This window comes from Somniosus microcephalus, chromosome 32 (assembly GCF_052327205.1).
Source record: "Somniosus microcephalus isolate GS21.2 chromosome 32, FLI_Smic_1.0, whole genome shotgun sequence".
NCBI classification, from domain to species: Eukaryota; Metazoa; Chordata; class Chondrichthyes; order Squaliformes; family Somniosidae; genus Somniosus; species Somniosus microcephalus.
The window spans coordinates 21967890-21980048 of NC_141018.1; the positions used below are offsets into that span (position 1 = coordinate 21967890).

General features: G+C 48.5%; 1 protein-coding gene across 3 annotated transcripts in view; it reads right to left on the reverse strand.

Annotated features, from left to right (window-relative positions):
- Positions 1–5796, reverse strand: part of ppcdc (phosphopantothenoylcysteine decarboxylase) — a 109480-nt gene extending 103684 nt beyond the window's left edge. For all 3 annotated transcript variants that reach the window (XR_015074360.1, XM_085972219.1, XM_085972218.1), the window contains exon 1: positions 5587–5796. Coding sequence is in view for 2 of the 3 variants with exons in the window: in XM_085972219.1 (XP_085828345.1) it covers positions 5587–5775 (189 nt within the window). In the remaining variant the exon portion in view is untranslated. The remainder of the gene's footprint in view (positions 1–5586) is intronic.
- Positions 5797–12159: the final 6363 nt, after the last annotated feature.

A 12159-nucleotide genomic window follows, 5' to 3' on the forward strand; every position in this document is an offset into this window, starting at 1 on the left:
TTGACACAAGCCCCAGTCACTCAGCACTCATTGCAGCGTAGGGAACTGCAACTACCTGCAAGTAAAGAAGAACACAAAAGACTTGCATTTCTATAGCGCCTTTCACAACCTCAGGACGTCCCAAAACGCTTTACATCCAATGAAGCACTTTCTGAAGTGTAGTCACTGTTGGAAACACGGCAGCCAATTTGCCCACAGAAAGCTCCCACATACAGCAATCTGTTATAGTGATGTTGGTTGAGGGGATAAATATTGGCCAGGACACCGAGGATAACTCCCCTGCTCTTTTTTTTGAAATAGTGCCATGATAGAGCAGGCAGAGCCTCGTCCAGAAGATGGCGCCTCTGGCAGTGCAGCGCTCCCTCAGCACTGCCCTGGAGTGTCAGCCTAGATTTTGGTGCTCAACTCTCTGGAGTGGGACTTGAACCCACAACCTTCTGACTCAGAAGCAAGAGTGCTACCCACTGAGCCACGGCTGACACTATAACAGCGTGCATTCTGCGTGGAGCTTATGTCCTGAGAGAGTGTGCAAACCTGCATACCACAAAACCACCTGAAAAACAGCAGATACAGGCAGAAATCACACACGTCTCCCAAGATACACAGCAGCACATTTTATTTGCTGCTAATACACTGTGGCTTTGAAAAGAAGAATGGTGCCAAAGGATTGAAGGGTGTCAAATCCTACTCCCCCATTACAGAAAAAGGGATAGGTCAGGAAATGATGGGCCAGTTCATCTTAAACATCTGGATCCCATAAGACAGGAAAGCAAACTCTTAGAAAAGCATGAGTTAATGAGGGACAGTCAGTGTGGAATTGTAAAGGGCAAGTAATGATCAACAAATTTAATTGCATTTTTTGACCAAATCATAGAATCTAAGAACGAGGCCATTCAGCCCATCATGCCTGTGCCGGCTCTTTGAACGAGCTATGCAATTCGTCCCACTTCCCTGTTCTTTCTCCGTAGCCCTGCAATTTTCTCCCTTTCAAGTACAGGATACTCTCTTTTTACCGGCACCTAAATAACCGGCAATCTCTCTTAACCAGCAAAATTCAGGAGTAGGTTCAGGTAAGTTTTACTTCATATTAGTGGCCGTGTAACTGGGGTTCCTGGATCTGTGGCCGTGTAACCGGGGTTCCTAGATCTGTGGCCGTGTAACCGGGGTTCCTGGATCTGTGGCCGTGTACGGGGCTCTCGTACCTTGCTAAGTATACCTCTCTGTAATCCGGACTTTTTGATCAACCGGCACCACGCCGGTCCCGTCGGTGCCGGATAAAAAAAGTTTCCTGTATTTATCCAATTCCCTTTTGAATGTTACTACTGAATCTGCTCCCACCACCCTTTCAGGCAGTGCATAATTATATATATATATATATATATATATAAAGTGAAATATTGTATGTATGGATTTCCAGAAAACATTTGATAAAGTGCAAGGTATTTGTTGCAAAAATTATGACACATTAACAAAAGAAAAAGACTTGCATTTATATAGCGCCTTTCACCACCTCAGGACATCCCAAAGTGCTTTACAGCCCATGAAGTACTTTTTGAAATAAAAGCAGAAAATGCTGGGAGATACTCAGCAGGTCAGGCGGCAGCTCTGGAGAGAGAAACAGAGTTAACGTTTCAGGTCGATGACATTTCGTCTGAACTGGATAAAAGCTGGAGATGGAACGGGTTTTAAGCAAGTGTAGGGGCAGGGAAAGGGGCGAGGGGAGGGGAGGAAAGAACAAAAGGGAAGGCCTGTGATAGGGTGGAAGGCAGGAGAGATTAAATGGTGGCGCGAGGTAAAAGGAGATGGTAATGGGACAAGTAAAGAAACAAAAGATGGGTCTAGAGGTGTAAATGTGAATAGCAGAATCATCAACAGCTGCCGTCTGATAAAATGGGGGCAGATGTTATGATCTGAAATTGGTGAACTCAATGTTGAATCCGGAAGGCTGTAAAGTGCCTAATGGGAAGATGAGGTGCTGTTCCTTGAAAAAGTGCTTTTTGAAATGAAGTCACTGTTGTAATGTAGGAAGGGAATGTAGCGCTATGGTTGGAGGGATGCCATGGGGAAAGAAGTAAGGTTAAATGGCTGTTTTTCAGATTGGAGGATGTGGGCAGTAATGTGTCCACAGCACTCTGTGCTAGGAACTCACTTCTCCATTTAAGATTTGAACACAGGCTCAAAGGAAATGACATTGGAATTTACTGACTGTATCAGATTAAGGACGTGGCCAGCTGAGGAAGAATGCACAAGACTGCAGGGGGACGTGAATGAGTGAAGTGGGCAGACTGGTGGCCAACACAGTTGAATGCAAAGAGAAGCAGTGCACATTGGGGAAAATAGCAACACGAAATACAGCCTCAGTTAGCTTCATTGTGGGCAGGAAGACTAATGTGGAGAGAGGAAAAATTAGCTAATTGAATTGCTAAGTATCCGCTTTGCATTCATGGTAGCACTCTTGCTTCCGAGTCAGAAGCCCATGGGTTCAAGTACCATTCCAGAGACTTAAGAGCATCTGGGCTGACACTTCAGTGCAGTATGGAGGGAGTGCCGAATTGTCAGAGGCGCAGTCTTTCAAATAAGACATTAAACCAACACCACATCTGCGCTCTCGTGTGGATGTAAACAATCCCATGGCGCTATTGGAAGAGGAGAGCTCTTCTGGTGTCCTGGCCAGCATTTATCCCTCAAACAACGTAACTAAAACAGGTAGCTATGTCATTTACCGCAGTGATGTGCACAAACTGACTGCCACATTTCCCTACATTACGACAGTGACTGCACTTCAAAAGTAGTTAATTGGCTAGGAGGCGCCATGGGATGTCCCGAGGACACTATATATAAATGCAAGTTCTTTATTTAAGTCTCTGCAGCTGTTTGGCATTACTCATGATGGGGCGGTGTGTGGTAATTCAAAGTGTTCGAGGTTGTGAGGCAACAATATATAAACTGGAAATAGCATTTCATCACATTGTGCATAGATGATGACTTATCGGGCCCAGTGGACAGCACTCTGCAACGCTGTCAGTGGGCACATCAAAGTCATTTCTGTACATAGACAGTGTGTAAGTGTGTGTGAAGGTGTGATTTATACACTAGATTTTTACAGTGTTATATTTTACTGTGCCATTACTTCCAATCAAGTCTTTTATGTCTGGAATTGTCACAGTCGAGCTAACGAGAGCTGCTATTTAAACATCAAAAGGGGCTCGTATGATCTGTCCACAAGACTCATCAGTGACGTACAACCTGTCGGTGGCCAATCTATCCCCCTCCCACATTATTTCCATTGTTGCCGTAGGCTACTGGGGTTAACTGCCATGAGATACGAGACTCCCAAAACAAGCGCTCTACTTGGAGCTCCGGCATGGCAAGAGAGCCCCAGGTGGGCAGAAGGAAACGCTTCAAGGACACCCGCAAAGCCTCCTTGAAAAAGTGCAGCATCCCCACTGACACCTGGGAATCCCTGGCCCAAGACCGCACAAAGTGGAGGAGAAGCATCCGGGAAGGAGCCGAACACCTCGAGTCTCTTCGCCGGGAGCAAGCGGAAGCCAAGCGCAGGCAGCGCAAGGAGCGCACGTCAACCCAAGCACCCCACCCACCCGCCCCTTCAACCACCGTCTGCCCCACCTGTGACAGAGACTGTAGGTCCCGCATTGGACTCCAGTCACCTGAGAACTCATTTTAGTGTGGAAGCAAGTCATCCTCGGTTCCGAGGGACTGCCTAAGAGAAGGTTAACTGCAACCATCTTCGAAGAATGTGGTAATCTGGTTGGAATTTGTCCAGTCGCTTATCTTGACGTTGATCGCATATGTGCGCAACTTATTATACCATCTGCAATTCAAAACAGCGTAACTGAAGTCAGGGATTTCGGAGTATCTCTTTACTCCAAATATGGGAGTGAGGCGTTGAAATCAAAGACTTCTCATTTATATCGCGACTTTCATGGTGCCAGGACATCCCAAAACGCTTTACAGCCAATGAAGTACTTTTTGGTCACTGTTGTAATGTGGGAAACGCAGCAGTCAATTTGCACACAGCAAGCTCCCACAAACAGCAATGTGATAATGACCAGATAATCTGCTTTTTTTTTGTGATGTTGATTGAGGGATAAATATTGGCCAGGACACCGGGGAGAACTCCCCTGCTCTTCGAAAGAGTGCCGTGGGATCTTTTACATCCACCCGAGGGGGCCTCGGTTTAACGTCTCATCTGTAAGACGGCACTCCGACAGTGCAGCACTCCCTCAGCACTGTGCTGGGAGCATCAGCCTAGATTTTTGTGTTCAAGTCTCTGGAGTGGGACTTGAACCCACAACCTTCTGACTCAGAGGCGAGTGTGCTACCCACTGAGCCACAGCTGACAGAAGATAAAGGCAGATGATGAATTAAAGATTCTCAGTTTTGATATGTCCTGCCTGAGGAAAATATTAGGTGTAAGCAGACTGTGAAAAAACAGGGGCATCAGATGGCAAATCAAGATGGAAACAACTCTGGTTAACAGAATTGAGGGGGAAAATAAAGGTGAAAATACCCTGGACATGTTCAATGAACGACCAGAGAGAGATTGCCTGTGTGTATAATGAGCCCTTCTCTTGAGGGAATTCAGGAGCGACGTCTTTACTAAGAGAGTGCGATCACCTCTCATTCTTCTAAATACCAAAGTGTATAGGCCCAATCTACTCAATCTCTCCTCAAAGGAGAACCCTCTCACACCAGGGATCAATCTAGTGAACCTTCGGTAAACCCCCTCTAAGGCAAGTATATCCAAGACTGTGACAGGCGCTATAAAAATGCAAGTTCTTTCTTTATTTTGCAACTTAAAATTTATATGGCAATTTTAAATATTGACCAAATATCGATAAAGAAATGGAATTAATAATAGGGACTGTTTAATAGTTGAGCAAGTCCCTTGTACCATCCCCTCCCCCCAATGAACCCCATTTCCTCATATTCACCCCCATATTCCTCCCATTTCCCACTATTCACCCCATTTCCCCTCTATTCTCCCCATATTTTGCCCATTCCCCCTTCCTATTCTCTCCCCATTCCCATCCATTCCCATCTATTCTCCCCATTCCCATCTATTCTCCCCATTCCCACCTATTCTCCCCATTCCCACCTATTCTCCCCATTCCCTCTATTACCCCATTTCTCCCTTTCCCTCTATAACCCCCATTCCCATCTATTCTCCCCATTCCCATCTATTCACCCCATTCCCCCCATTCCCATCTATTCACCCCATTCCCACCTATTCTCCCCATTCCCCTCTATTAGCCCATTCCCCCCAATTCTCCCCATTCCCCATTAGCCCATTCCCCCCAATTCTCCCCATTCCCACCTATTCTCCCCATTCCCACCTATTACCCCATTTCCAATTCTCCCCATTCCCACCTATTACCCCATTTCCAATTCTCCCCATTCCCTCTATTACCCTAGTCCCCTCTATTCCCTCATTCCCCTCTATTACCCCATTGCTCCCTTTCCCTCTATAACCCCCATTTCCTCCTATTCCCCTCTATTACCTATTCCCTCCTATTCTCCCCATTCCCCTCTATTTCCCCATTCCCTCCTCCCCCACCCACTCACCTGGCCTAACCCGAGCAGCTGGGCCACGAGCTGCGGTAATCTGAGGGCCGCCACGCTGCCGCTCACCGCCAGCAACACCCGCCTCGGGCCGGGCTGCGGGGACAGGGACGGGGACTGGGACCCCGAGGCTGGAGCCGGGCCTGTGTCGCCAGGCTCGGGGCACGCTGAGCCTCTCGGGCCCCGCTCCATCCTCCGGCCCAGCACCGGGAGGCGGGGAGGGATGAGGCGGGGAGGGGGGGTTACCAGCAACTAACACCCCCCCCGATCAAACCTCCCACCGAAATAACCAGGCGGATCTCTTACAAGTGCTTAAAATTAGTTCTAAATCAGATTGAGTTCAGATTTCTAGCGCCCTGCCGATCTTTAAGAGTCCAATATGTGATATTGGACGGGAGGCGCTCCCCCCACCTCTGAGATTGGTAGCGCCCAGGCCGGGCTGGCGCGCCGCCTGCCGGGAAATGTAGTCATTTCGCGCCTTGGGGACTACACTGCCCAGAAGGCACCGCGGGCCCGGCGCGTGCGCGTTGCTGCGGCAAAAAGTCCTCCTGCTCTTGGCAGAGCGGAAACCTCAACTCTGTGTTTCTCTCACTCTCTCTTCGCGCACGCCGCTCTGACCGGCCAAGGGGTCAAGGGATATGGGGAGAAGGCAGGGACAGGGTACTGAATTTGGATGATCAGCCATGATCTCATTAAATGGTGGAACAGGCGCGAGGGGCCGAATGGCCGACTCCTGCTCCTATGTTTCTATGCAGAAAGCAAAAGCCCACAATGGTGGTCGGACCATCCCAGCATCGATTGCGGTTGGGAAAGCCCTCTATTGAAATGAATGGGCTGCTCTCTGAATGGAGGACTTTCATTGGCACTGTGGAAGCTGGAATACTGCATAGGATTGCATAGAATATACGGCACAGAAGCAGGCCATTGGGCTCAACCAGTCCATGCTGGCGTTTATGCTCCACATGAGCCTCCTCCCATCTTTCCTCATCTAAATCTATCAGTTTAACCCTCTATTCCCTTCTCCCTCATATGCTTATCTAACCATCCCTTAAATGCATCTATACTTTTCGCTTCAACCACTCCCTGTGGTGGCGAGTTCCACATTCTCACCACTCTCTGGGTGAATAAGTTTCTTCTGAATTCCCTATTTGGATTTCTTGGTGACTATCTTATATTGATGGTCTCTAGTTATGCTCTTCTCCACAAGTGGAAACATTCTCTCTGTATCCACTCTTATCAAAATCTTTCATAATTTTAAAGACCTCTATTAGGTCATCCCTCAGCCTTTTTTCAAGAGAAAAGAAACCCAGCCTGTTCATCCTTTCCTGATAGGTATACCCTTGCATTTCTGGTATCATCCTTGTAAATCTTCTCTGCCCTCTCCAGTGCCTCTATATCTTTTTTTATAATATGGCAAACAGAACTGTACACAGTACTCCAAGTGTGGTCGAACCAAGGTTCGATACAAATTTAGCATAACTTCCCTACTTTTCAATTCTATCCCTCTAGAAATAAACCCTAGTGCTTGGTTTGCTTTTTTATGGCCTTGCTAACCTGTGTCGCAACTTTGAGTGATTTGTGTATTTGTACTCCGAGATCCCTTTGCTCCTCTACCCCACCCAGACTCACACCCTCCAAGTGATAAGTGACCTCCCTATTCTTCCTACCAAAATGTACTACCTCACATTTATCTGCGATGAAATTCATTTGCCAATTATATGCTCATTCTGCAAGTTTATTAATGTCCTCCTGTAATTTGTTGTAGTTCTCCTCAGTATTGGATAAAAAATGTAATAGCGGCCGAGGTTATGATTAGGCACTTTACAGCCTTCCGCACTCAATATCGAGTTCAACAATTTCAGATCATAACCTCGGCCCCTAATATATTTTTATATTTTTTACCTACTGTAATGAAATCTGTTTGTCTTGATCCTGTATTCGTTTTGCAATCATGTATATTACCCTCCCCCACTGTGTATAGTTTCACTTCCTCTTTCCCGACTAACCTGGGAGGTTCCAGGTCTTGGCTCTTGGCTCCGCCCCTGACTTCGCTTACATAATGATCCCAGGATCTGTATGACTCATTCCTGTGAACCAGTCGGCGTGTTGAGATGTTAGCTCTGATCTTAGTGATTAAAAGCCAACTTGTTTAGGTCTATAACTTCTAATTTTGTGGTTATTGAAGGCCCATCAATTTTAATCACTAAAGAATACTAGGATGGATCGACTCCTAAAACCAGAGCATCTGGACTTGGATCCACATTCTGCTGAAGCATCAAATCAATTTGGACACTGGCTCAAATGCTTCGAACTCTTCGTGGGGGCCTCTTCCGCTAGCGAGGTAGATAAACTGAGTCTACTGACTACTCGCGTAAGTCATCGGATTTATTCGTTCATCCGGGACGCCACCTCTTACACGGAGGCCATCACTATCCTGAAGGCCCAATACCAGAGGCCGGTAAACGAAGTGTACGCAGGCAGCGACCAGAGGAATCAATGGATGATTTCTTACAGGGCCTAAAGGGCCTGGTCCGGGACTGTAACTGCAAGGCCGTGACGGCCAACGCGTACTCTGACGAATTGGTCCGCGATTCCTTCATCACGGGCCTCAAATCGAATTATATCCGGCAGAGACTGCTGGAGGAGGTGGTCCTGGACTTAAAAAAGGCAGTGGCCACTGCGCGATCGCTGGACGTGGCCCAGAAAAACTCTGACTCTTATTCTTCCGGCCATGCGGCCCTCACCGCCTCGTGCGCGCCGAGGGGGCCGCCATCTTGGAATTTCCCATCCAGGTCTCAGACCAGCTCTACACCGCCGGAGTCCCCACACAGAAGTTCACCCAGGAGTCCTACTACAGCGGCAATGTCTCGAGGCCCGAAATGCTACTTCTGCGGCCAGGCCAAGCACCCCAGACAACGATGCCCAGCGAAGGACGCTACATGCTTCAAATGTAAGAAAAAGGGGCATTTTAGCAAAGTCTGCAGGGGGAATCCGATTTCCAACTCCGTCACCGCCTCGTGCGTGCCGTGCGGGCCGCCATCTTGGGATCCGCCATCTTTTCCCGACTCAACGGCCGCCCAGGGCCCAACAGTGGCTTCGATCACGGTGGATCAATCCAGGCCACACCCGTTGACAAAATCCATGATGGACATACAGGTAAACGGGAATTTAACGAAATGTTTAATTGACTGTGGGAGTACCGAGAGTTTTATCCACCCTAGCCTGGTATGGCGGCACTCATTAACGGTAACCCCTACACGGAGCAGAATTGCTATGGCTGCTAAGCCCCACACTTCGGACATTTTGGGCTACTGTGTGGTAACACTGACTGTAAAAGGCACGGACTACAAGGATTTTAAACTCCTCGTGATGCCAGAACTCTGTGTTAATGTAATCTTGGGCCTGGACTTCCAGTGCCACCACGAAAGTGTCACGCTAGCATATGGCGGGTCCCAGCCGCCACTCACAGTCTGTGGCCTATCAACCTTAAAAATCAGCCCGCCCTCTTTATTCGCTAATCTCGCTCCAAACTGTAGGCCCATAGTGACCAAAAGTAGACGGTACAGTCTGGAAGACAGATACTTTATCAAGGCGGAAGTGGACAGGCTCCTGCGGGAAGGCATTATTGAATGCAGTACCAGCCCGTGGCGTGCCCAAGTAGTCATAGTTAAAAATAGCGAAAAGAAACGGATGGTAATTGACTACAGCCAGACTGTTAATATTTATACCCAGCTGGACGCCTACCCTTTACCCCGCATATCAGAAATGGTCAACCAGATTGCGCAATACCGAGTCTTCTCGACTATCGACCTCAAATCCGCGTATCACCAGCTCCCCATTAGAACGGAGGACCGCCCATACACCGCCTTCGAGGCGAACGGGCGCCTCTACCATTTTCTCAGAGTGCCCTTCGGAGTAACAAATGGGGTCTTGGTCTTCCAACGTGAGATGGACCGCATGGTTGACGAGAATAAACTACAAGCTACCTACCCCTATCTGGACAATGTCACTATCTGCGGGCACAACCAGCAAGACCACGATCTAAATCTTGCGAGATTTTAAAAAACTGCCCTAAAGCTAAATCTAACCTACAACGAAGACAAATGTGTCTTCAACACAACCCGTCTCTGTATCCTCGGCTGTGTGGTGGAAGATGGGGTAATTGGACCGGACCCTGACCGATTACGCCCCCTAAAGGAACTGCCTCTGCCACACAATCCCAAAGCTTTAAAAAGGTGCCTGGGATTTTTTTCGTATTATGCCCAATGGGTGCCCAATTACTCTGATAAGGCCCGACCCCTCATTAAATCGACATCCTTCCCACTATCAGCTGAAGCTCGGGAGGCTTTCACCAGTATTAAACAGGACATTGAAAGGGCTGCAGTGTGTGCAGTGGACGAATGCATTCCCTTTCAAGTCGAAAGTGATGCGTCAGACTTTGCCTTAGCTGCGACCCTCAATCAGGCTGGGAGACCTGTGGCCTTCTTCTCCCGAACCCTTCAGGGACCTGAAATCAGGCACTCTTCTGTCGAGAAGGAGGCACAGGCTATAGTGGAGGCAGTGCGGCACTGGAGACACTACCTAGCCGGCAAACGTTTCACCCTGCTCACCGACCAGCGGTCGGTGGCTTTCATGTTTAATAACAAAGGGGGAAAATCAAGAATGACAAAATACTCAGGTGGAGGATCGAACTGTCCACGTTCGACTATGATATTATGTACAGGCCGGGAGCCCTTAATGAACCCCCAGGCGCCCTATCGCGGGGAATGTGTGCCAGCATTCATACGGACAAATTACAGGGTCTCCACAACGACCTCTGTCACCCAGGGGTCACCCGACTATACCATTTTATAAAGTCCCGCAATCTGCCCCACTCCATCGAGGAGGTCAGGGCAATGACCAGAGCCTGCCGCATCTGTGCGGAATGCAAGCCTCGTTTCTACAGGCCTGACCGTGCACACCTTATCAAAGCCACACGGCCATTCGAGCGCTTAAGTCTGGACTTCAAGGGACCCCTTCCCTCTGCCGACCATAACGTATACTTCCTCAATATCATTGATGAATATTCCCGCTTCCCCTTCGCCATTCCCTGTCCAGACATGACCAGTGCCACGGTCATCAAGTGTCTCTGTAATCTATTCTGCATGTTTGGCATGCCGAACTACATACACAGCGATAGGGGGACGTCATTCATGAGTGACGAGCTGCGCCAGTTCTTGCTCTCGAAGGGGATAGCCACTAGCAGAACCACTAGCTACAACCCCCGGGGTAATGGGCAAGTGGAAAGGGAGAATGCTACTGTTTGGAAGGCTGTCACGTTAGCCTTAAAGTCAAAAGGCCTTCCGACCTCCCGCTGGCAGGAAGTCCTCCCAGACGTGCTCCACTCCATAAGGTCTCTGTTATGTACTGCCACTAATGCTACCCCTCACGAAAAGATGTTCGTTTTCCTCCGGAAATCCACCTTGGGCATATCTCTACCCGCGTGGCTGACGTCTCCGGGGACAGTACTATTGCGGCAGCACGTGAGAGGCCATAAAACGGACCCCCTTGTGGAAAAGGTACAGCTCCTCCATGCAAACCCTCAGTACGCCTATATCGAATACTCTGACGGGCGAGAGGACACTGTTTCCATAAAAGACCTCGCTCCCTCGGGGAGCGGAGAGAACGATGGGAGACTACCCGATGAAGACCTACACTACAAAGAGACAGGACGCCCAGAGGTATCAATACCCAACTTTAACCTGGAGGACACTGCAGATAACCTGGAAGACACTGCGGAGGCCCGGACAGCGGAGGAACCAGAATCCACTCCCCTAGAGGCACCCCAACCGGCTTTGCGCCGATCACTGAGAACTGCAAAACCTCCTGACAGACTCACTTATACCAACTTTTAAGAAACATCACCCCGATGGACTAAATCTATAGAAGGGGTGAATGTAATGAAATCTGTTTGTCTTGATCCTGTATTCGTTTTGCACTCATGTATATTACCCTCCCCCACTGTGTATAGTTTCACTTCCTCTTTCCCGACTAACCTGGGAGGTTCCAGGTCTTGGCTCTTGGCTCCGCCCCTGACTTCTCTTACATAAAGATCCCAGGATCTGTATGACTCATTCCTGTGAACCAGTCGGCGTGTTGAGATGTTAGCTCTGATCTTAGTGATTAAAAGCCAACTTGTTTAAGTCTGTAACTTCTAGTTTTGTGGTTATTGAAGGCCCATCATTCACACTTTTGGTTTGTGACTTTTCCTTTTCTCTCTCCCACATGGCAGCTGTCTCTCACTCTGCCAGCGCATTTCACACTTCATCTAGAGCCATTGTTTGTGTCTTTACCTGTCCTATTACCATCTCGTCTCACCTTGAATATCTCTTAATGTCTCTTCTTTCATCCCCTCCCCCATTGCCCAGCCCCCAAACTGGCCTTTTAATCTGTTCAATTTCCTGCCTTTTTTTCTCAGTTCTGACGAAGGGTTTCGACCTGAAACGTTGACTCTGTTTCTCTCTCCACGGATGTTGCCTGGCCTGCTGAGTTTTTCCAGCGTTTTCTGTTGTTATTTCGGATTTCCAGCATCCGCAG